Source organism: Lissotriton vulgaris, chromosome 12 (genome assembly GCF_964263255.1).
Source record: "Lissotriton vulgaris chromosome 12, aLisVul1.2, whole genome shotgun sequence".
Lineage (NCBI taxonomy): Eukaryota > Metazoa > Chordata > Amphibia > Caudata > Salamandridae > Lissotriton > Lissotriton vulgaris.
Genome location: NC_141700.1, coordinates 724,840,971 through 724,867,939, shown reverse-complemented (window position 1 = coordinate 724,867,939; position 26,969 = coordinate 724,840,971). Strand labels below are relative to the sequence as shown.

The following is a 26,969-nucleotide window of genomic DNA, read 5'->3' as shown; positions in this document are numbered from 1 at the left end:
AGTGAGCAAGGGACCAACATCTGGGTATACCCATCCAACTTAGTGTGAAAAGTGCTACACAAATAAATAATGGAAGGAATGCTGAATAATTCATTCTCTTAGAGAGCATTTCTTTGGGTTGTATGACATTAAAACGCATTCATTCACCGTGCACATTTTTACTACGCATATTTTACAATGCATACCACTACCACACACTCACATTCAGTCTCATTTGCAATACCTTCACCACGCAATCCACCTCCACATTTACTTTTATCACGCCTACTGTTAGTATAAAATCCAGTCACAGTCTAACACTGCCACCTACTGTTCATTAGTTACACATTAATTCCTAATACTTTAATATATATATATATATATATATTTACATATATATATATATATATATATATATATATACACACACTTTTCTTCCAAACCTCCACAACGGCGAAAAGAAGAAGCGGACCCCACGACTCGAGGTAGGAAATGTTTTCTTAATCCAACCTTCTTTGTTGACGCGTTTCGAGCATCAAGTGCTCTTGATCACACAGTGAACACAGCGTCAGCCTTCTTTTTATACTATTTCACAGTGAAAAAAACACCCTGTGAAAATCACATGACCTTTGACTTGGACATAGAAAGAGTCTCAATGATGTAACTTCTTTTCAGTAGGTAATCATTTTGAAGCTTTCACTATGTTGCAATAATATCAGCATGAATGCTTTGCAATATATACATCGTTTCATTGTTGAACAGTCAAACACTTAATATTCCCAGCATAAATGCTGTAATAAGAGCACAATCATATAAAGTGACAAAGTGCAATATATACATCAGGTTAGATTACAAATATATAAATATATCAAACATTATAAAATTAATGCCTATATTTATGTCAGTTAAAAAATAATCCAAATATATACATAATTTAATATATATATGAAACCATTTCTCGTACAAAAAATATATATATTTGAATAAAAATTCCTGCATGAATGCAAAGATTCCCGTTAATTCTTCTATTATGCATTTATCCACTCTATTGCAAGTGAGAACTGTTCACAACATTACGACTAAATCATAGCGACAAGCTGCTACATACAGATAGTTGCGCTTCTTGTCCTTTGAATATGTGATTAATTAAATCATTTTATGTACAGAAATTGTGCTCATGAATTCATAATAAACCAAACATGCATACTAAATTATGCTCTAGAAACAATAAATCCTACCAGAGGTGTATGTTACTACAAATTATACAGTGACTTGACTTTTAAAAGAAAGTAGACTGGTTGATGGAGAAATACTTATTATTGGGCTAATTTTGTTCGTACTGGCTGACCAATCTAGGCAAGCGAACTGTACAGATGCCTAGCAGCTAAAAATAATAATGCTGATATGGTAAGGGCAACTTTAACCCTAAACAAATCTTACAAGAGTCACCATCGTTTTATATGCATATTTCATTTATAATCAACACATTACAGGAAGTGGTGTAAATCTTCTGTTGTGTTCAGTCCATTTGGTTGTTTACTGTCCAGCTCAACTATATACCCAGATTCCTTACGCCTCAGCATTTTATCTCTATCACCCCCTCTCCTAAGAGGTGCAATTGCGTCAATCACAAAATAAGATAAACAAGATAAATCATTATTGTGTGTTGCTTTGAAATGACGCGCGACAAGGTAATTCTTGTCGTTATTTACAATTGCCCTCAGATGCTGCTAAATCCGGGCGTGCACCTGTAGCTTCGTGCTGCCCACATACCGCAAGCCATAGGTGCACACCAGGACATACACAGCATACTCAGTATGGCAATTGTAATTACCTCTAATCGCAGTTTTGGCTGTGGAGAATGGGGTTTCATAGTGGGTGGTAGTGATGCCGAATTTACATACTCTACATAGGGAACACTTGTAAAACCCATCTTTAGGTTTTAACCAGGTACTGCCACTACCTAGTTCAGGACTTGCTTTCACTAAGTTGTTACGCATACTCTTCGCTTTCCTGAAAGTGATGATCGGGTTGTCAGGTAATCTGCAGCCTAAAACTGCATCGGTTTTGAGGATCGGCCAATTTTTCTTGATTATTCCCTTGATAATACGTTCTTGTTTACTGAACGTTAATATCAAACGAGGGGCCTCATCAGCAGTCACTGCGTTGGTATTTTTAGGTGTTAATGACGAATCCCTAGATCTTTCACGTGCTTTCACCAATGCTTTAGTTAGGGTTTGGTTGCTATATTCCCTTGCCTTGAGACTTTCCATCATCTTGTTGGCCCCTTCCTCAAAACTTTGTGTGGAGCTACAAATTCTTTTTAGGCGTAAGAGTTCACCATACGGTATGCTTTCTATGAGGTGCCTTGGATGCCCACTGCTGGCATGCAAAATGCTGTTGCCAGCTGTGGTTTTACGGAAGATAGAGGTTTCACATTTGCCCTCTCTAATCTCAATCTGAACATCCAAAAATTCGGATTTGACTTTACTAACCTTGGATGTAAAAAAGAGATTGTGTGTATTCGCATTTAGCTGGTCTACAAATTTTAGAGCACTTGATTCATCTCCTTCCTATATGCAAAAAACGTTGTCAATGAAACGCATCCAATAACGTACATTGTTAAAACCTGGGGTGACGATGAGATCCCGCTCCTCCCACCAGCCAACATGTAAACACGTGTAGCTGGGGAAAAAGCAAGATCCCATCACCACACCTCTTATCTGTTTCCAGATATCTTTCCCAAACATGAAATAATTATTGTGCAAACACCAGGCCACCAATTTGTATAACGTTTTGTTGTGACTATAATACTCACAGGATCTCTGCCCCAAGTAGTGTTGTATGGCTTCCACACCTTCGGTGTGGTTGATGCTGGTGTATAACGATTCTATGTCTAATGTCAACATACACCAGCCACCTTGCCAACTAATCAGGCGCAGTTTATTCAAAAAGTCACCAGTATCCTTCATATAACTCGGCAAATTTTTTACTATATCCTGTAAGTAAAAATCAATATACTTGGAAACATTCTCACTTATACTGTTGATTGCAGAGATTATAGGCCTGTCAGGGGTCGGAGTTTGCTGCTTGTGAATTTTAGATATTAAATACAAACTCAGAATCACAGGATTTTCAGAGTGCAAAAAATTGTACTCAGTTGATGATATTAATCCTTCCCTTTTATATGTGGCCAAACACTTCTTTAAATGATCCTTTGCTCTCTTATATTCTATTCCATTGGATCTAGTGTAGCAATCGCCATTTTCTAATTGCCTCATAGCCTCTGCTATATAATCTGTCTACTGCCACAGTACAATGTTTCCACCCTTGTCGGATTTATTAATCACAATTTCATTGTTAGCACTGAGTTTGTTCACCAAGTTAACATATTGTCTGTCCATGTACGATTGAACGCTTCTCTGACCATTGACCTTACGATTCAGTGTTTTAAGATCTTCAATTATACACTCATGAAAAATATCAACCACATCTTTAGGCATCATCGGTATGAATGTGCTTTTGACTTTAAAAGGACTCTCTCCTGCTCCTGTAATTCTGCCTGGATATTACGAATTGCCATTCCTTTTTCATTTTCTTTGTTGGATATCTCTGTATCAGACGATTCCCTCAAATCACATAGGGTTAATAGTAATTTGGCGTTAGCCGCAGCCGCAATCTGAGGTTTGGTACGTGAATGTAGAGGAACTGCACCTTCTTCTTGCTCTTTGCTCGTGCCGGATTTGATGGTAAAAAACTTTATCAGTTATAACTTCCGTATGTAGCAAAAAATATCAGCCCTTGTCTTCGTATAACTAAAAGCACTTTCAGGGCAAAAATTCAAACCTAGAGACAAAAGCTGTTCTTCAGCTACTGTTAAAGTCTCTGTCGACAGGTTGGTAATGGTGCAGTCCTCTAATTTTTCTTTTTGTACCAAGTTTTCTTCTTTTGCACAGGTTTTCCGACATTTCCTCCTGGCATTGCACCTTTTCCTTGTGCTGTGTTCCGCATTCTGGGGCGGAGAGTTCTCAGGCGATCTTCTACTAAAAAATCCACCTCCTCCTCAAGGTCTAATCGTATATTGCTGGTACCTGCATCAATACTGAGATCTGTGCCAGTAGTGCTCAATAGCAATAGTGTGTCGGCATCTGACACCACAATCGCACTTCTTTGACCAGGTTGCCCCTGTTGCACCACATTAGAGTTTTTTGCAGCAAACTTTTGCTTGCTTGCTCGATCAAACTTACGAGAGATCTGTCCCACTTCATAATCCCTCTTGTCACGGGAGAATTTGTGCGCCTTACGAATTTTTAACTTCTCCTCGTATTTGCGCAACCTCTCCGATATTTCCTTTCGTGTTTTTTCAATCAAGTCTTGGTGTTCTCTGTGCGTTTCCCCATCGAGCTCTTCATTAATTTTGGCAATCTCATCCAACAATCTTTGGCGGTCCAGCAAGGCATATTTGATTAGTATTTTTACCAGGTTCATTGAGGCTTCTAAATTACTGGCCCCCCATTCTTTAAGCATGGCAGGATTTGGTTCCTCAAAGCTGGGTGCCAGTAATATTCTTAATCCTCTCGGTTCCCGTCCAACTTCCTCATACTTAGTGTGAGATTTATGCTCCCACCACTTTGTAATCTCCGATCGGTTTTTTTTTCTATAACAATTTCAAAAGCTGCTTTACATCTTGGTTCGCATTGCTCGATTGGCCAGCTGCTGTGGAAACACTCGCCCCGGCTGCCGGCAGCTCGCCAGACAATTCTTCTGCCACCGCCAATTATATTTATTTAACAAAATACATTGATGTTGATTACAAGGTTGCTAATATTTTAACACTTTATATTTTAGGGGGCAGACCCCCAAGCCCCCCTTTTAAATTACCCTTTAAAATATATAAACGACTTACCACATGCGTTGTAAACAATTGCGTGTTAAAGACTTGCGTGGTAAAAGACGTTACAATGTAGAAAATGCGTTGCAATTGCTTTTCATTGCAAAAATGTCATGGTATAGGCAGTTCCCCTTTTTTTGTGCTTATGACTCTTCGTGCTTTGCAACCTGGCTCCAATTCATGTCTCAGAATGGTGACAGTTACAATTGGAGCATATTTCCCAGGCAGCGACAACACAAGGGCTGGGTGTGACAGGGGATACATCTGCATTCATCTGCATACATCTTTATGGGCTGAGAGAGGGAGAGGTGGTTTAAACTTTACAGTTGTATAGGTTGTGTCCTGCCCTCACACAAAGGACTGATTTACCTCCTACTGATGTCTGGAGCCAGGACTGGGTTGAAAGGGATTGTTGCACAATGCTACGGGTTGCTTTGAAGTCACCCCTTCATCAAAAACAATTTTGAGTATAAGTACAGGGGCTCTGACCCCGTATTTTTAGACACTGTGTGGACTTGTAACCAAATGGTACTGGCTCTACAAACAGCACATCGCCAGAGGACTGCTGTGCCACCAGGCGGAACCACCATTTGGACTACTTGCTTGTTGGGCTGGTATGCTGCCTGCTGGGCTGTAAGGAGGACTGACACTTGGTAATCTACCTTATGTGCTGGCCTGCTGGCTGCCCACATGCCTACATGCTCTTCTGCCTGTTCTTTTGAGGTCAGAGGGTCATTTAAGGCCTTGATGCTGCTTCTCTCTGCCACTTCTGCTGGGAGAACCTGTTCGCGAAGGATTAGCCTGTTGCCAGCACTCCCTTCGGCACTAAGTTGCACTTCATGTATGCAGAACAGCACTCTGACCAGGAAGCACCTTGGGTGCACAGAGAAGTGTGCTGTGGGCCTACATTGTTTGCACCCTGACATGGGGGGGGGGGGGTGTAGGGGGGGTCTTGTGTGGCCAACGTGCTTCTTAACCCCTCACAGGAGTGCTGCCTTTCAAGGTAGTGACCCGGCGGTCCAGGGCCCATCCACGGCAGAGTTCAGGCAGGTCGCAGGGCACCCACCCGGCTAGCCGCCTTCCTGCTATCTGCGTTGATGGGATACAGACAAGCCCGTCTCCCACGTTTTTTGTTTTTTTTTGTCCTCATTTGCCACCTAGGTTTTAAATGTGCAATCAATAGGCTAACAAGCAACATGCTGCCTCAGTTTTCTTTATTCTGGTAGGGACAGAAATGGAACGTTGACATCATCCCTCAGCAATAATGCCCGTCTCCCACGTGTTCAGCAGGAGACACCCGGACCGCTCAAGCTGACCCAGCGCAGATCGAAGAAAGCCTGCCACGGCCCTCGAAATGAGACTGTAGCTGTGAGGATCCCGTCCTCGTCATAAGTCCCACCCAGAGTCGTCGCAAATCACCAGGCAAGGGGTACTATATATATCCCCCAGGATCCGTGTGGGGATTGCAGCTGCACTGCACGCTCGCAGACAGCTAGATCTTGTCACTGCGGGCCGCGGGTGTCTGGGAGAGGACGTCTGCACCAGCAACTGGAAGGTTTTGGGTCCCGTCCCCCCCAAGCTGTGGTGAATTACCGTATTGTTTCAAGTAAGTGCTCAGGTGCTCCTGGGGCCTATGACTGGGCCTTGGTCATAAACGTGCTGATTTTAACTGGAATCAGTAGGATCCACCATAACCATGCTAATAAGAGTGCAGAAATGTGGTGCCCTACGTTTTTATGGATATATGTGGGACTCATGCGTTTTTTCTAAACCAGTCTGCATTACCTGGAAAGTATTTATGGTATGATGGTGATATTTGCTCATTTATGTGTTTTTCCCCAACCTAACTGGCATTACATGTACTGATACCATTATGATGCATGTCCTTTTGATGCTTGCATTGTTCAGGATAACGAGTACTATATATGTATTTGCATAGTTTGCATAGTAGTTATGATTCATGTAATTTTGGTCTGGTTTTATGTACAATAAACTATATATTTTTTTTATATCATCCTGTCCGGAGTCTCTTTTGTGATGTATTCATTGTGTTATTTTGTGAGCATATTGCACATATGCTTTAAACATTGTCTCTGATAATAAGCCTGACTGCTCTGTGCAAGCTACCAGAGGGTGAGCACAGGTTATCTTTGGTGTGTAACTTATTTGCCCAGGCTAGAGTGGTGGGTTCTGCCTGGCTTGCATACCCTAGGCAACCAGAAACCCCATTTCTAACATATGTTGATTCCTGTTCGCTTTGAAAAGATATTTGCACTAGTGTACAAAACCCCACATTATGGAATGGTGTTCACATGAAATATACTATACTACTGATATAGAATGCGTATATCGGATGCATCAAATTATTAAAAAAGCATGACAAATTCTTAATGTGGTCATTTTGGGACTGTCTTTCCAAATTCATATATATGTGCATTAAAATCCATTCCTGTACCCCTAAATACAGTGATATGATGACCCTGATGTGGGCACGTCAAATAGAGCCACATTGTATTTGTCAATATACATCTACTAGACAATGCCCTGTGAATAATGGCAATAGTTAATGATATTCCTAGTCTGCACTTTTCACAAGGGGTTTGTGAAAGCTTTGGCCATTGTTGAGGCCTGATGTCGTATTTCTCCTACTTTATATTAAAGACATGATTTAGACAAAGGAACACTGACATTCGGATGTTTTTAAATTTTTAATATGTAATTGTTTGTAACTCGGTTGAGTCGACAGATGATTCATAATTTTAATGTTCTGTTTCTATGTTTTGTTTTTTGTTACAATACAGCCCTGAAGAAGTCCCGTATCGGACGAAACGCGTCGGCTGTGTCTCTTTGACTAAAGAAAAGACTCTTTTGATAAAAACCGTTTTTTGGGGGGGAATTGATTCTTGGTTTATCTTGTATCAAACTTGTGACCTAGTTTGCACAATTCCTATATGTGGTGCACCAGTGCTTATAAATCTACCTGTTTGAATGTAACATTATGTTTTGGGGCTCAGGCCATGTTGTAATCATTTACGGTCATTAAAAGCACTAACTTACCACAGAAAAATGCCCCAAAAACAATTGTATCTTGCAAGAACCTCGATTTACAACTGAGTCCAAGGCACTTCAGCCAGGAAAAGCAGCACGCACGACAGGGACAATATAACCAAAACAAAAGCATGCCAGTTGATAAGAGCTCCCTTTACATTCTAAAGGTGTCAAGAGATATTTACATAGAGGTCGCAGCAATCACGCGTGTGGCGCAAAGGTCTGTCCTACTAAGAAGGATAGACTCGGGGGCATGCTCAGTCAGGATCGTTGACTTAAGAACACAGCTGAACAACATGGATATTAAAAGACGCAGGTTGTGCCACTTCCTCCAGAGGACGAATTGATAGTTATTAGAATCAAATAGTTAATAAATAAAAAAATACGAAATTACGTCATGTTCCGTTCATGACAGACGATAGCTTGCTTGCTCTGTGACTGCAAAAACAAAACATCCAGAATATGTCTGAAAGCATGCACTCCGCATAAGCCCTCCCCTTTAAACTACATAACGGAATTGAGAAAACAAACAGACCCACGCCTTAACTCGGCTGAACCATTATACCAAATGTCGTCAGATTATCACTTTCTCATAACGAGAAGTACACAGTAACCATATATGGCGTGCTTTAAATGCATGTATCGCAAAGGAGAAGGCATGGCTCGTGTTAGGCTGAAAAGACCACAACTTTAAGAAGTTGCAGTCTGAGACAAGCATCCTGTTCTTAGATGCAGACATAATAAATGGCACGCCTGTGCATACAAGGGGACTAAAAAGGGCGGATAAGCTTCATTGAGTAGCAGCATTGTGGGATCTGAGAATGTGCTGGCAGTAGTCCAGGACAAAAAAGTGATGTAATAGGAACCCTGGCGGGAAACATGCACTTACACCAAACAGAAAGTCGATCTGCAGGAGTGCGCACTCGCCCAGCAGACATGGGTCATCAACTAGCGTTCTGTGTAAATAGTCACTAACACGTACCTGAGGCTGCACGCCCCAAGAAAAAACGTTCCTGTGTAATCATGACAGCCGCGAAGGTACTCACCCCTCAGCAAAGAAGCAACAAGTCTTTTCCACTGTGCGCAGCGCTCCCTCCCCCGGTCTGCATTTACAGTGCTGCTGCATGCGCTCCAATGTCACAACTCACCCGGCTGAGAGGGAAGGGGCGGGTCCGAGTGCATGGCCTAATGGCGTCTCAGATGCTACAACTCGTAGCACGTGTATGATACAAGCAGTACTATTGGCTGAGTGATCTGTAGTCTGAGTCCTGAGTCCGACTCTCCGAGGCAGGGAGAAACGAAATTAAACCAGTACGGTGAAGTCGTGTCTGGATGCAGCCACCGATTTCCATTGTAAATAAAGAGCTTCTCGTTGTACGCCAACCTTACTTTTGATATATATGTAATTGGAAATATCCTAGCAGTCGTGAACAATAATTTACCATTCCAGTAAGGCGGCGGAGGGGGGGAGGCTTTCCTTTTCTTCCTTGCTTTATTTCTGTATCCGTCACATGTCCAAAAAATAGTACGTTTTGTGCATATAACAACAAAGTAAAAATACGCTACTACTCTAAAGACCAACGTATAAGCATCAGTGACATCAATAATGCAGCCTCTTCTTGACCAGTTTTATTTTCACATTTACTCCTGCTTCAATTCTGAAACTAAACAGAACAAGCGGTCGCCAGGCAGCCGCGGCACCCAAGCATTACTTTTAAAATGTTATTAAGTAAAGCGCGGGTGCCGCGATGATTGCTAAAATGAAAGAAATAGATGTTTTGTCTATTTCTTTCATTTTAGTATAATCGCGGCACCCGCGCTCTACTTAATAACATTTTAAAAATAATGGGCGAGTACCGCGATTATACTAAAATAAAAAAAATTACTCTTCACAGCCCCGTCCCTTTCAGACTGGGTGCCTCTACTTCCTGCTGGGGTAAAAGGTTCCTTATCTTCTTTATGGGGCTATCTGGACCCATAAAGAAGATAAGAAACCTTGTACTTCAGCAGTAAGTCAAGGATCCCAGTCTGAAAAGGACAGGGCTTAAAGAGAAAGAAGAACGTCACTAGGACCTCTTCTCCAATAGCTGGCCACCGTTTAGGATGCCAGCCAATGGAGAAGTGAGGCGGGGCTTAACCTCGCTAGTGAAACTCTCCCTACATCATTAAATCTCGCCAGCTCGACTGCGCATGTGCGCAGTCTTTCGCAGGCCAAGACCTAAAAAGTGATGGGACGCAGGGTGAAGGGGTAAGATGACCAAGGTTAGGGATAGACTGTTCCTATGAGTAACAGGGTCAGTAGTGACTTGCATTAGGTGAGCCTCTGTCTAGAGTGGCACTGTGGGCGAAAAACAATGTGTTGGTGTTAGGGGTATGGGAAATCTGCGTAAATTGCTGTAGTGTAATTATGCAAAATTACTGCTAAATTATATATAATTATGTGAAATGTGACGCCGTCATTTCATACTATATTTTAGTAGGAAATGCATCTTGGCATAATTTTTTTATTGTGATGATGCATTTAAACCAGTGCACAACCAACATCAGCCACTAGTACTGTTGTTCCTGCACGTTCACTGTACATTTTTACATCGTTTTTCACCATTCATGGTACATTTGTACTGCAAATGCACATAAATACCCAAATGGGCCAAATAGAATAATTTTGGGAACTTATGCATAACAAGCATAATGCAAAATTCCCAAAATTATATGCATTGCGCTGGTGTAATTAAAAATGTGCCCAGGCCTTGTTATATGCTACCCCGAGCAAAAACTAGTGCTTAGACGATGCCAAGCATTTGTGACATCACCTTTGGGGTGCCTGATTGATAGTAGTATGCCTAGATACCTGTGAATGGCGCAGCTTTCCAAGCCTACTACTTCCAATGTTTGAATATTCTTAAAAGCAGTAAATTTGAATATAATCAAGGACTATGTCTATGGGTGCAGATTTACAACTTTTTCGGGAAGTAAAAAAAAAATTACATATGTACACACTAAATATATATATATATATATGTGTATATATATATATATATATATATATATATATATATATATATATATATATATATATATATATATATATATATATATTCCAAGGATATCTGAATCCCTTGCGCAAAGTTTTCCCAACTTGCAGAAACAGATACGGGCCCAAAATCGGTGCAAATATATATATATATATAATGTGTGCACAACCATACAGTGAAATGAGAACAAGAAAGAAAACAATGGAGGAGGAGCCAAGCTCGCGACCGTGATGGCCGCACTGTAGCTCGGCTCCGTCAACCTTCCTGCCTGAATCGTAAATCCTGTACTTCATCCTGCCCCGAGGAGACGCACTCGACGAAATATGGAAAGGTGAAAGGCTGCTTGCACTCACCGTTTGTCCCGGGAGCTCCTGGGTGCCGCGGATCTCGAGCTGTGCCCTTGTTTGCTCCGGAGCCTCTGTGGCGTGCAGGCCGGGGACTCGCCCGCGACGGTCGGCTGGAGCGGGGTATCGACACCGACCCCCGGTGGAGGAGAAGAGTCGGCTGAAGGGGCCATTGTGCGGTGGAACCGGTGGTGACTGACCGGGCCCAGTCTGGTGGCCCGGGGGCTCAGCTGCGGGGCGCGGCCTGCCTCGGACGGGGGTTGACCGTACAGGAGGCTTGTCCCCACCATTTGTTGTCCTGTCCGGCCATCTTGAAGCCCCTCGCCTGGATTCGGCGGGCGGCGTCCATGAGACGGTGGCGCCGGCTACCCCTTGTGTCTTGGCGGCCCATCTTTCTGCACCAAGATTGCCATTAGCGGGATCCGGCGAGACTCCGCTGGGCCTTGTTTGACGGCGAGGTCCGGGGTTGAGAAACGGAGCATCCTTGTTGCATCGACAAAATGGCGGCCGGCGCCCTGGGTCTCGGACCGGTTGGGGGCGGCGAATCTGGTCTGTCGACCAGCACGACGGCTGAAGATTGTGAGAGTGAACCCACGATTGGCGATGTCTTCGCAGCCCTGTGTTCCTGGCGTGCGACCATGGCGTTTGACGCAGCTGTGCAAGATAAAGGTTCGGCCGCCAGGCTTGTTGGGCCACCCCCCATGTATTCGGCCCGACTGAGGGAGTGTGCTGACTTGTCTCTCACGGCTGTTGCAGGGAATGATACCGCCGTTCATCTGAGAGTTCATACGTCTGTTGCCTCGAGTCTCCAGGAGGTTTTGATTGTGGCGGACGTGGATGAGGGCCCCACGCCGAGGTCCGTCCAGGGCAGCCTGGCCGGAGTACTCAGTGGCTGTCTGACTCGAACTGCTTTGGTGGGGTCCCACGGTTGTTCCGTGGGGGACACCTCCCCCCTTTGGACGGCGGGACTGCACCTACACTGTTTGCTGCTCCTGACGTGGCTCTTCGCCAGTTTGGGCCGCTGCCGCCATAGTTTGCATTGCTGCTTGAGACTGGGATCACCTGATTTGCATCCTTGGCCTGCCTTGTTTCGATCCTATGTACACTCCATGTCTCACTGCTTGCTGTATTCTCCTTTATTCTGTACTAAAGTAGTGATCAGGAGAGGACAGGGGTGAGATAGACTTGGCTCGGCCGACTGCTAATTAATGTATGGAGATGAGGACTGCTCGCAGCTGAAACAGTATGACCAATTCCTTTTCATGTTCCTGATGTTTGAGTCTGTGTCGATCTCGTTGCGATGTGATTTCGAATTGTGCTAAGGCGGGGGGCGGGAGCTGAATGTTCGACTGCATATCTCCTCTCCCACTGGTTTTTTCTTCCCCCTCTATTTCCTCTTTTTGTCTGTAGTGTTCTTTTCTTACTTTCTGATTCTTCTGTATTTCGGGTTCTATTTAGGGCGACAGGCACGCTGCCGGGGGGTAGGCCGTAGCCTTCTGCAGGGGTGCAGGGTGGTGTGGGTGGGGTGGGGTCTTTATATTGTTCGTTTTCTCTTAGTTCTATGGCTCTTTTGTATCACTTTATCGAGACGCTGTGTCCGCGCGCGTACCCCATGGGGTGTTGGCTGGCAGTGTAGGACATGACTTCTTCGAGTTAATGTTAATGATAGCACTCTTACACGTCTTACTTGCCTCGTCCCTGACTGTGGGTCTCTAGTACTGTGTGCTTTACTCACCGTGGGGCGCATACTGTGGCGCTGCGTTCTTTCTTTATTGTTTTTCCCATCCCTTCATCTACCCTTCTTCTCTTTTTTCCCCTTTCTTTGGGTTAGTATAGTGGATGGCTATCTTTGTATTGCTGCTCTGACTTCTTTGATTTGTACCAGCACATATTCAAGTGGTGATGGGTGGACGGTGGGCAGCGGTGGGTACTGATTTGAACCGGGGAAACTATGCGTTGCCTTTGCCAATTGTTGCCTTTACTTCCGATTCTCACTGCTCCTTTGTACTGCCGCTTTACCAACTGCCCGCCATAGGAATTCAGATGTCAACAGCTGCAATAGATCCTGCTATACTTCCTATTATATCATAAAATTGACCTTCTCTTATCCTGCTCCTAGCGGTTGTATTGGGTCCCTTACTGTTGAATGATTGTTCATACACTGCTGAGAAACTGCTGGAGAATTTCAATTCTGATTTCGTGCGCCTATATTGTGTTGTGGCCGGCCTGATTGGTTGTAGGCCCGTATTTGTACGCTTTTACTTGCACAATAAAGGTTTTCAAAATTTAAAAAAAAAGAAAGAAAGAAAACAATGTTGTGATAGCAGACTTAACTCCGGGCTCCCAGACCCCACTACGGAGCCTAGAATGCATTTATTTGGGGGTGTGACACCCTAAATACCCCCCTCACCCCCCACTAGACCCAATTAACGAGCCGCAAACTGATTTACTTGGGGGTGTTACAACCTAAACGGCACCCCTTGAAGCTACATCCTTGGCTAGATTGGCTGTCAGGATCCAGACCTAAAAGCGAGTAGCTGTTAGATTGAAAAGATTGCGCTGTAATAGGCAAAGTTCGGACTTGTTTTTCCCTCATAATATCCTTTAATGCTGGGAGAACTCACCCAATGCACTACATAGGGCCTGACTTGCTTACTGGTTCTGCGCTACATGGGCTGGTTCAAACATTTTCCAGGGCTGGCTTAGGTTCCCAGACTGGCCTTGGTGGGAGACTTGTTGGTTCACACTCCTGTCTTGCATTCATCATCCACTATTACTTCTTTGAACTTGGAGGTATAAGTCACCTTGGGAATAAACACATGGAGCTGAAACCTCATGTGCAGTGTTGACAGTATTAATACTCTCTTCAATGTTATGGCAGTAGGTGCTAGAGAGCCACTTACTTCAAGTCTCTGTACATACTGGAGTGGATGGGCAAGCCGTCGTCACTGGTGCCAGTCTTCTCATTGTAAACCCAGGTGCCACCAACCCGGTCTGATGACTCAAATACCACTGGGACAGCAAAGACATCTGGCTGAGCCAGAATATGTCGTGCGGCACACAGTCCAGCTGCTCCTGCACCGATCACCGCCACCTTCACTTTCCTATTTCCCATCTTCAGAGTTGCCTGCAAGAGAAATTTTAAAAAAAGAGTCATTCACAAGGTAGATGGGATCCCTATTGCAAAAACACAATCATCCCAATGCAAGTTACAAGTAACCCAAGGCAAAGAACCCCGCTCCGCTAGCGGAGTTTACGGAGGTTTGTTACCTACGCATTCCATAAACAATACGGAAAACTCAGTTCGTCCACATAGCGGAGTCAGCTGCTAAACTGCACCCACAAATGCTTTGATAAAAGCAACTTTACATGCTAAAAAGCATATAACCAATACACAAGGCTCGTGGGGGCAGAACAACTTGCTTACCGGCATCTTCAGAGGCAAAGAACACCCGCGCACACCTCCGCTCTCCCCTGCCGCCGTCTGTTGGTCGTACGGCCGCTGAGAGGGGAGAGCGATACAGGGACTTCATTTCCCAACGTCCCCTGCTTCCCTGACGGGAACGCTTAACACCGCCTCACACTACCTTACTGGGGAATATAGGGGCCAATACAAATGTTAATACCCGCCCAAGCAAACCTGTTCTCAATAGGCAGACTAGGGGAAGTAAGCTGCAACTAAATCTACCTCCGGAGGCAGCCCCACTGAATACCTGGGATCATCTAGCAGTAGCCGGTTCTCAGCAGGAGCTGGGGTTAGATCAGTGAGACCCATAGAGCATCAAACCAGAGGAAACATAAGAACACAGACTGCCCCAAACTTGTTGCAGACACATACTCACATGGAAGAAGGAGGGTTAGTAGTGAGTAACCGTTTCTCGCCCCTCTCCAACATCGAAGAAATTGATCGACAACCACCCCCACCTCAGTTAGCCTCCCTAGAGATTCATAATCCAGGTGAAGAAACAGTTTGTAAATTGATAACATGGAATGTAGCTGGGATCAGAACAAAGAGGGTTGATCCATTATGGATTGATTTCGTAAGTAGCTATGATATTATAGCATGTCAAGAAACTTGGGATATATCACCCAACTCTTGGCTAGATGGCTACTCATCCTACTCTACTCCGGCAACTCCTAGCCCCGCTGGTAGGGCAAAGGGTGGTCTTGCTTTTTTGTTTTCCCTTAATCTCAAAGGCACTTTCAAGAAGGTCCCGAGCATTTCACCAAATATCCTTATTGTTGAATGGTCCGCCCTGTCCAGTAGTAAAACTCTTTTCATTAATTTTTATAATTCTTGGGATAGAGATAGGGGAAATGACCATGTAGCGGATCTGCAACAATGTATTACTATGTACACTCAAACGAATTACACTAATTTCAAGATAATCTTACTAGGAGATTTTAATGTACACCCTTCCAGCGATTCATGTTTTTTAGGCGACCAGGAGGGCCTAACGGGTATAGCGACACCCCACTTTGAGCACACAAAGGGAGGGGAGGCCCTTGAGGAACTTCTTGCTAGTTGGAACCTATATGAACCCTGTATTAGTGAGGGAGGGACCAGAACCATTACATATAAAGGCACTGATCCAGGATCCATTTTAGATTATATCCTCACGACCTCAGGCTTACTACGCAGAGTGTTGTCCTATAAAGCTCTAGACTCAATCTACAGTGACCATAACCCGGTCCAGTTAATTATGCAATGGGGAGTCTATCGGGAGGATAAGCCCTGTCCCTCGGCCATTGGTCACCCCCTACGTCTCGTGGACCAAGGGAGAAGGATAAATTGGGCTAAAGTGGTTCCTGAAGATTTTATGGACAAGTTATTCCCCGCAATCGCAGGACACTTGCTATCTGTCAGGATCAACAGGCTACTGGCACTGAGGTGATGAAGGCCTTTGAATCTATATGCTCCCATGTCACTGGAGCCTTAACTGCTAACCCTCTACAGGGTGGGACTAAACAGCATCGTTGGTTTGACGCCAAGTGCTCCAAAGCGCACAATGCACTAATGACAGCCTTAAAATCAACCCCGAGAGGCAGGGCAGTGGTGGCTAGTTTAAGAAAGGAGTATAAGGCCATTGTAATTGGGAGGAAAAATGATATCAAAAAGACGGCCTGGGAAGATCTACTTTCCTGTGAGGTCCTGCATGATATCTCACAGTTTTGGGCCATAGTTAACCACCCATTTTTCTCAGAGGAGGGGCAACACAGTTTTTGAATGTATTATCCCAGACGATAAGTGGGTGAGGCACTTCGGGGAGGTATATGGGAATAGTGAAATTGTAGCCCCGGATATTCCGTGGGAGAAGGATGAGTGTGCCCCCTTGTCCTTTTCACCCGAGGATGTGGAGAAAACAATTGTGGAGACCTCCAAAAAGAAGGCCCCAGGGCCCGATGGCCTCCCTCCGGACTTTTACAGACACTCCCCAAAACTCTGGGCGGGGGACCAAACTAATGTTTTTACAGCCACAAATGGTAAAGTCCTCCCCAGCACTTGGTCCACCTCTATCATCGTGCCAATTTTAAAAAAAAGGCCAGCGGAATGACCCAGGGTGTTACAGGCCAATTTCCCTTTTAGACTCTGCGATTAAGATCCTAGGCAGAGTCCTATTATACAAACTTAGAGATAACATCGAAAGGTGCTGGGGCCTAATAAATACTCAATACGGCTTCAGAGAAAAGAGGGGCACGGTGGACCAGTGTTCTAATCTGCATCTGATACTATCAAAGTATACAGTTGCCAAGGAAGGGTCCTTGTTTCTAGCTTTTATGGACCTCTCCTCAGCTTTTGACCTTGTGAACAGGTCAAAACTGTGGGAAGTTCTAGTGCAGATGGGGGTGGCTTCTGTACACCAGGAACTATTCGCCGAAGTGAGGGTTACGAAGGAAGGGAGATGCACAAGTCATTTCAAATCGCTAAGAGGAGTGCGTCAGGGCTGCATCCTGGCCCCCCTCCTTTTCACCATCTACATAAACGGCCTGGATAAACATCTACAGGCAGTGGAGGGGGATGTTCCGCGTATAGGAGAAGCGAAGATCCCGGCTCTCCTATACGCGGACGATGCTGTCCTAATAGCACGCACAGGGGTGGGCCTCCAGCGTTTGCTTGATTCCTTTTTTACCTTTATGGACCACCTGGACCTAAAGATCAATGCAAACAAGTCTCACGCCATGGTGGTGGGCCAACACAAAAATAAGAGGAAAACTATAAACTTTTTCTGTAAGGGGGAAGCTGTGTCGAGGGTGGAAGTTTTTCCCTACCTGGGAGTAATCTTCGATGAGAAGGGCACGTGGGGCCCACAAATAAAGGCTAAAAGTTTGCTGAGTTTTTCAAAAAGGTTGGGTGCAAGGCCCATGGATGCCCTATTAAAAATTAACAATTCTAAATGTATTTCCATAGTCATGTATGGTTCCGCACTATGGGGTTATGTGTCACAAGAATTGATACAAAAAGCGGAAAATACATTTTAAGACGCTTGTTATCCACCCCTCAGTCCACCCCGACGTTCTCAATCCATGGGGAGGTGGGACTCGACTATGTCACTGATAGAATCAGAATGGCCCCCCCTATTATTCTGGCTAAAGATATGGCTTAATGACGAGTTAACACTTAATCACTCGATTATGAAAGACGTTAAGTCATTAGATCATGCAATGAAAATCCCCTGGCTAGAATACGTAAGACATACTTTTGCACGGATAGGACGCCTGGATTTATACAATGCCCCAACCAGCATTAGGCAGGAGGACGTGACCTGGACTAAAAAGAACTTTCTGGCTGTGGCAAGAGTAGCTCGGGAAGAGCAGGAACTGACGAAACCAATGGTCAGACAACATTATTTGTTACTTAGTTCGCCTTCCCTTGAGACTTACCTTAGTATCGTAACTAAGCCCTTTCACAGGCTTTTGTTAACTAAATTTAGATTCAATTTAACACCTTTGCTGCTAAGGCAATTTTCAGCCTGTGCTGGAAATTGCTATTTTCCTCTTTTCATGACGAGCTCAGCTCGTCATCAGCACAGCTCCACTGTGCCTCATGACGAGCTGAGCTCGTCATGAGCAGGGAAGGGGTTAATACACTACTCCCTAGGCACTTATCATTCATGGTGTAAACCGGAAAGTGGCCCCCCATGTTCCTTTTCTCACACTGCGGCCAAGCTTTGGAATTTTCTCCCGCTTTCCCTTCGAGGGAATAGTAACCGGATGTCCTTCAGAAAGGCCTTAAAAACTCATCTGTTCGCAAAAGCGTGTTGATTACCCTGAGCACGCCACAAGCAATCAGTCAAAAGCGCTGCGAGGCCTCCGGGTAGTTTTGCGCTATATAAGTGCAATTTTTCATTTCATTTCATTTCATGTAGCTGTGATGAATTCTCCTTACAGGATTCCATGCATTTTATTATGTTCTGTAGCTTGTACATGGCACCCAGAAAGAAATATCTGGCACCTTTACTAAGAGAGGCAGGTTTTATCTAGGTTAGGCCTGCCTTTGTTTATTTACAGTCTTTAGGTAGCATTTGTGTTATCTTTTGTGTGGCCAGTTTCCTAGTGGCTGCTCATAGAATTAAATCAAAAAAATGCCCACTAAGAGATCCTGTACAACTAAGCTTGCAATTACACTGAAATATCTACAATATGTTTAGATTTGCACTTGTCCTCAACATGTCCCATTAATGATCTTGCACATGATTGTATATACGTATGAAATAAGTGTTTTTTAATTGTATATAAATGTTTTATTGTTTTTATGATTTTAACTAATCGAATAAAGTGCATTTGACTGACTGACTGACAATACACAAAAGTGAACACCGAAAATGAAAAATATCAGGCAATGAAAGTGGTGATAATTTTGGGGTCCCCCCTAAACTAGGGGGAGGACCAAGCAGATGCCGTGAACACAAAGAGCATATCATGCTGGACGATTCAGTGGTGGTCCCATCCTCTTAGGACCACCCCAAACACAGTTATGGGCAAAAATATAATCCCAACCAAAGTCCCTGCAAAGCATTATGGGACGAGATTAGCAGTGGGCAGTGAATATTAAAGTATCCAATATCAAAATAATTCTACAAAGAGCTGCGGTTCAACTAGTCGTTACTAGGTGTCCGTCACGAGTCAAATGCAAAAGCATTGAAATTATTACATCAAGTTGCAGTTCAACTAGTCGTTGCTTGGTGTCCCTCAAGTTAAATGCTTTTGCATTTGACTCATGAGGGAGACCTAGTAACGACTAGTGGAACTGCAGTGTCAAGATCTGCATGAGTAATGTGCGTTGACCCGGCTAGCGCGCTCCTAAACAAACTTCCCGATGGCAACAAACTACAACTCCCAGCATGCTGGGAGGCACGTCACGTATGTGACGCACGGTGAGCGCGCATCCCCGGAAATAAAGAGACACCGAAAGGATTGGCGGTGCCGATAATTTGTTCCTGTTCCTGGCTGTCGGTTGGTATTCCAGAGTAGCGGTAAGAGAACGGGTTCTTACCCCTACGGAGCCTCGATACTAGAGGTTGGTATCGTTTTGGAACTTCCTGGTACTAGAGTTGCGGTTCACGCATCCTGCCTGGCACTCTGGGCGGTTTGATTCCTCTCGACTGAGAGGGAATAAGCACTGCCGCATTTGAAAGCGGACGTTCTTTAACTTTGGCAATACCCTGGAGCTGTCGCATTTGCTTAAACCCCCATGCAAACGACGGCGGGTTTCCTGGGTCACCGGCTGATTGTGCTATGGTTTAGAGGTGTGTCTGTAACACCCACTGAAATTGCACAAACAGCATAAGCAGACCGTACTGTGGATTCATTTAACCCCGTCTGCTATTATGTTCTTCTGATTTCTTTCCACAACGTTGTTTATCTTTTCATCCTACGCAGGAGACATATGAGGAGTACCCAATCAGAGGGATTATAATACCCATTGAAGCGTGTTCACTCATTACTCTGGTATGTGAGGAGATCCTTGTTAGCAACAGTGCAACCCACACTAAGTTTTGTGTTTCATTGCATGTCTTTCTGTTTTTTCCCTGCAGTTGAGTAGAGTCCCTGGTACCACCTCGCTGCTTGTCTCCTAGGAATTAGTCCATTGTATTTTCCTTTACAGGTACGAGGGAGCTCCTTTGAAGTGTTTGATTTTAGGGACACAAGTGGGTGGGTCAGTTCTGAAAGTCACAGGGGTGTTTTCTAAATACCTGCGGTTTGTTATTGCAGATCTCCCTCCCTGCTGTCCCCATCTTTTCCCTCCCTGGTTGGACTAACTTAGCAGTCTGTGTCTATACTTCAGACTCTGAGGACGTTCACAAGGGTAGGTTATAGGTATTTCAGCACAGCCCCGAAGAGGCCAGAAAGCAGAGCCTGACAGAATTATCGGCCCAATAATTTTATCCACTTCTTGGCTGTGCTGAACTCTGCAATGGCAACGATAGAGGACGTACTGGCAGCATTAGCACAGGTTCAGGTTGAGCTGGCGGCATCCAATAGAGAAGTGGCAGCCTCTAGAGCTGAGAATGCACAATTATGAGCCAGGGTGGACAGGTTGCCCGGGCCTCCAACCACGACAGGTGGTAGTCAGAGTCCCTTTACCTCAGTAGTGGTAGAAATGCCCTCTCAGATACCCTTGGCCCCTCCTGAGCGTTTTTATGGGGACAATAAAAAGGTGCAGGTGTTCATGACACAAGTGTTGCTGCACTTCATGTGTAAGCCAAAAATGTTTGCTACCAACCAAGCTAGGGTGTCCTTTCTAATCTCATATTTGGGGGGTGAAGCAGTACAATGGGCAGTCCCTGTTGTTAGGAGAGATGACCCTCTTCTCTATGCATGGGATGATTTTCGTGCAGAATTTGAAAAAACATTCGATAGAAGGGCCAAAACTTTCACCGCGGACAGGGAATTGCTGAGGCTCAAACAGGGTGACTCTGACTTGGTGACATACCTGAACAGTTTTCGTCGGTTGGTGGCGGAAACGGATTGGCCAGAAGCCAAACAAATGGCTTTATTCTACCAAGGGCTGAACGACGAGCTGAAAGACGTATTGGCACACATTGACCCCCAACCCCGTACATGCTCGGCGCTTATCGAACTCACCCTGCGCTTGGATCACAGGATGAAGGAACGGAAGGGGGAGCACAAGAAGAAAGAACGGGCTGTTACGCCTTACGAACAGTTGAGCATTGGGGAAAAATTACCCACAACGCCAGAACCTATGGAGATAGGTTCAGTGCGGGCTTCCTTGACGTTGAGTGAAAAAGACTACTGTCGCAAACAGGGGCTCTGCCTATGTTGCGGCAAGAAGGGTAATTTCTTATGGGAATTCCCTGTGAAACCCAGACCTGGCAGATTTCGGGGCGGACAAACCGCAGCAGGAGTCGCTGGAAAGGAGCAGGAAAACCCCAAAGCTTGAAGGTGAATGAAGGGGAACCATCAAGCAAGAACATCATCCCTTCAATAACACCTGGGAGCGACCAGGAGCGGAATCATCTATTCCTGGGTAGGATGCTGGTGATAGAATCCAAGGAAAAAAGTATTCGTGCCATGGTGGATTCAGGGGCTACCGGTTGTTTAATGGATTACACAGAAGCCCGGCGGCTGGGGGTGCGTCTTGTCACTAAGACTCATCCAGAAACAGTATATGCAGTCGACGAGAAGGAGCTAGAGGCTGGCCCCATCAAGTACCATACTTCAGAGTACGAACTCTCCTACAATGGAACTCATCATGAGCAAATGGCTTTCAACATAATCAATCCCCCCAATATGGGATCATATTAGGACTTCCTTGGTTACAAAAACACGATCCGTCTATACAATGGACTACCAAGACAGTGCAGTTCTGTTCTCCATACTGCCTAGAACATTGTTTTTCTGGGTTACCTAACCCTTCGCAAGTCTTGGCCTCGATACAGTGGATTGCCGCGGCCGCAGAAAAAGAAGTGTCTCTTCCTCTATGCTAACAAGCATATGAAGCAGTGTTCAGCGACACGGAGGCTGAGGTACTCCCTCCCCACAGGGCATACGATTGCCGGATAGACCTTCTGCCAGGAGCGGAGATACCCAACGGTAGGATCTACGCCCTCATCATGCCTGAGAACGAAACACTGCGGGCCTATCTGGACAAATACCTTGCCATTGGATACATACGACCTTCTAGGTCACCAGCAGCATCCCCGCTGTTTTTTATCCCGAAAGCAAACAGAGAGAAAAGATGCTGCATCGATTACAGAGCGTTGAATATGATCACCGTCAAGAACCAATACCCCTTACCGTTAATCCCTGTCTTGTTGGAACAGGTACGAGCAGCAAAAGTCTACACCAAGCTGGACCGGAGAGGCGCATATCACTTTGTCCGTATCCGACGAGGTGATGAGTGGAAGACGGCATTCAAGACGCGGTATGGGCTTTACGAGTACTTAGTGATGCCCTTCGGATTATGCAATGCCCCGTCCGCATTTCAGTTCTTCTTAAAAGAAGTATTGAGAGAGTTTCTTGACCACCACGTAGTCGTATATATTGACGATATTCTCGTCTATTCAATTCAACTGAAGAACATGTGGAACACGTGAGGCTAGTGCTACGGGCACTACAGAGGCATCACTTATACTGCAAAATCACCAAGTGTGAATTTCATGTAACAACGGTGGAATTCCTAGGAGTGATGCTCACCCCTTACGGTCAAGTGATGGCGGAACGAAAGGTCCAAGCAATAAAAGATTGGCCACTCCCCTGTAACGTCAAGGATATCCAGAGTCTGTTGGGATTCGCCAACTTTTACAGGTGCTTTATTCATGGATTCTCTGGTATGGTGACCCCCCTGACCAGACTCACGAGGAAGAATGAACCTTTTGTGTGGGATATAGAAGCACAAGAAGCCTTCGACCAGTTGAAAGTCTCTTTCTCCACAGCTGCCGGTACTAACCCACGCTAATCCGAACTACCATTTATAGTGGAGGCCGATGCATCCGAAGCTGCTCTGGGCGCAGTGTTGTCTCAGAGAGAAGAGACGTCTGGCTTGTTACATCCCATCGCCTTCATGTCCAGGAAGCTCAGTTCGGTGGAGGTTAAATACACAATCGCAGAGAAGGAGCTGCTGGCCATTCGAGACGCGTTCTTGGAATGGAGGCATTGGCTGTTGGGAGCGAAGCACCAAGTTACTGTATACTCCGACCATAGGAATCTGCAGTTCATGCGGGAAGCACAGCATCTTACTCCTCGACAACTACGCTGGATGCTATTCTTTGAAGAATTCCGGTTCGTTGTTACCTTCAGACCCGGTACTAGGAACAAGAAAGCGGATGCTCTAACAAGACAAGAAAACCCCACGCTACATATCGCAAAACCCATTAGGGCCATCATAGAACCATCCAAGTTCATATGTGTTACCCAAACCAGCGATTTCCTGATGGGAGTGAGAAAAGGAGTACAGACCTGTGTGTGGAGAACCTGGCTTCGACACCATCCTGAATGGAAAGTAAAGCAGGGAATACCTCTGAGAGGAACGCAAGCTCTCATCCCTACGAAACCTTTGCGTAAAACCGTGTTTTTGTGGTGTCACAATGTTCCCTGCCCGCAAAGACAATTCTGGTGGCCTTCCATCAGGCCTGACATACGTCAGTGGGTGACCGAATGTATGAAGTGCAACCAGATGAAGACTGATCGGCAACAACCTCAGGGGCTGTTACAAACCATGGCCACACCTGAATACGCATGGGAAAGGATCTTGGTGGACTTCATTGTGGGTCTCCCGAAAGACCAGGGGAAGACGGCTATATTAGTGGTAGTTGATTATTTAACCAAAATGGGGCACTTTATAGCGTGTAATCAGGTCCCCACAGCAGGTCAGCTAGCTCACCTTCTTCAAGTGAATGTTGTTCGGCTGCACGGACTCCCAAGAGATATAGTGGCAGATAGGGGGGCCCAATTCACTGCACGTTGAGACACCGGACAACATGGCAGACCATCGCACGGGGTCTCTTGACAACGGGGTAACCAGTAAATAATCCAGAGTGGGAGGACCCCGGAAGGGAGTCTGGTAACCCCACCTGATGACAGCCAAGACCCATTGATCGGAGATCAGAGCTGACAAACAGTCCAGAAACATACGACGAGCTTCCACAGTGGCATAGTCACTTTTGTCCAGCACCAGAGGGAGGATGCTGCTGCTGCGGAGGCCGGGATTTATAATGGAACGCGGCCCCCCGACCACAGGCCCGACCACGAAAGGGCTAAAAGGACAAAACGCCTTGAAATCCCTGCTTCTGGAAAGAATACATTTTCTTAGGAGCAGGCTGAAAATGCTTCAACAACTTCTTCTCCTCCGCAGAGCGCTGCACCATCGTATTCAAGGCATCCCCAAAGAGACGGGGACCCTCAAAAGGCAGTTTATGGACTAAGGTCTTCTGTGCAGCTTTAAGACCCCAAGGCTTTGTCCACAGAGACCTCCTCCCAGCCACCACCGCCCCAGCAGCAGAGGAGAAAGCCCACAAGGAATCAAAAGTGACATCAGACAGGAATTGCGCCAAAATCTCCATTTGAGCCAACACAGTAGAAGGGTCCCCTTGATCCCGAAGACAGTCAAATAGCTTCTCGAAATCTTTGAGCAGGACCTGCGACGCATAGGCTGCATAAGTGCTAGAACGCACCCCAAAGTGAGAAGCGGCGTAAGAATGTTTGAGAGCAGATTCCACCTTACGCTCCACCGGATCAGACAGGGAAGCCTACTCCGAAGATAAAGAGGAAGAGGACGAAGCCATACATGACAAAAGAGAATTAACCTTAGGAATCGCAGGAAACTGGGAATCAAAGTCCTCCAGGCAATACCGATTCCCCAGGAATCGCGGAATACCCTGATTATCCACCTCAAGCCACTCTTTTGTAAGTATATCCTTCAGGACATTCATGGAAGGGGAGGTCATCCACCACGGACGAACTATACTGTGCGTTAAATCTCTCCACAGTCAGGGATTTAGGGTCAAACCCAAGCACCTCTCGAATATGGACCAACATGTCAGAGAAAACTTTGCCCTGGACGTACTTTCCCTTAGGGGAATTGTCCATGTCTTCCTCATCATCCTTAGCCCGCTTAGCCGCAGGCTCCAGCACCGCAGACTGGACAGCAGAATTAATTAAGTCCTGCAAATCAGCCCTAGAAATCTGCAAAACGTTGTCCTCCTGCAGATCCTGAACATTATGCTGCTTGGAAACAGCCTTAGCCGGTACAGCAGAAGAAGCCCCTTCACTCATGGTGAAAAAACCCAGAAGAAACCGAACAGGAAATCACCACAACAAAGGAAGTGCCCAGCAACCTCCACTAAATACTGACCCCAATCATTCAATCACGTAAAGGTGAGACCGGTGAATGAACTAAAAAAAGAGGGCAGCCCTCAAGTCTCCACCCACAGTCACAGTTCAAAAGTGAATGGCCGTGGGGGGACGGACGCTGCGATAGTGCAGCAGTGCCGGAATGACCCGAGGCCAGGACACCATCAAAACTCCCCACCCCTGACCCCAGAACAGGAGCTCGGCCGACCAGAAAACCGAAGCGGCCGCGCCATGCATTCAAGAAATAAACAGCACAATGCTAAACAAAGAAACACACAAGAAAAACTCACGGAACCGCCCCGCCGCCAAAGGAAACTGGATCCAGGGACCGGAACTGGGAGCACCAGGGTTCCGACTGCCGTCGGAGCGGAAAAAAAACAGGCATGGCGGTAGGTGGGCGGGGCTTATGTAGTATGGAAATACTGGTGCTGTGATTGGCTGGGTGGAGGCAGGACTGCCTCACGTAGTAATGACTGGGACGGGGTGGACACATGAGGGGGTAAGTCACTTTTTGTGCACAATCCTGTCGCAAAAAGCTAAATAGTTCAATATTGTAATGCGCACAAAGGTACTCATGATAGACATGCTATACATATATGTGAGGTCTTAACACCTTGGCTGCTAAGGGGTTTTCCCGTCCTGTGCTGCATTCTTACAATTCCCATTGTTCATGACAAGGTCAGCTCGTCAAACGCACAGCGCAGGTAACACCCATGACGAGCTGACCTTGTCATGAGCATGGAAGGGGTTAAGATCCGATGTCACTTCTTCATACATGCCAACAGACCTAATTCAGGCGGGAAACTCTAAATTATTTAAGCCAAAATTGGCTTTATTTTGGCTGTCTCCTGCCTGAACTTGCCTTTGCTTCAACGGGACGTCATGAATTGTGATGCTGCTTGCTGTGATCACTAGAAAGAAGGGGGACCCCCACTGGATAAAGGGCAGGAGGGCGGGGAAGTACAAGAAACACAATAGAAAAGGGGGACCTGCCCAGTTATTTTATTCAGGGCCTCAAAACGAGGTCATTGGATAATCCCAAACAGCTCCAGACAACAGAAAGCAGAAAGAAAACAGGATACAATTGTACACATGTTATTACATAATATAATTATTCAATAATATAGATACAATCAATGTACAAAATTCATCCATAAAATTCAAAACATAATTTAATCATAAACAGTCCCAAATACCAATCTCAAACATACCTATCATTTCAGCATACATTCCAAAATAACATACATTCCATACCACATGCACACAACATAGCACAGTAAAACGGATCAGACAAAATATCCCCAGGAGAAAAAAACGCCAATGCGCGTTTCGGTGTGTGGCCCCAGCCGGGGCTACACC

The 26,969-nt window shown here is 45.4% G+C and overlaps 1 protein-coding gene across 2 annotated transcripts in view; it reads right to left on the bottom strand.

Moving 5' to 3' along the window:
- Positions 1-26,969, bottom strand: part of LOC147678386 (uncharacterized) — a 138,551-nt gene that overhangs the window by 101,091 nt on the left and 10,491 nt on the right. For both annotated transcript variants that reach the window (XM_086945982.1, XM_086945981.1), the window contains exon 2: positions 14,201-14,424. In XM_086945982.1, the coding sequence (XP_086802108.1) occupies positions 14,201-14,412 (212 nt within the window). In that variant the 5' untranslated portion in view covers positions 14,413-14,424. The remainder of the gene's footprint in view (positions 1-14,200; positions 14,425-26,969) is intronic.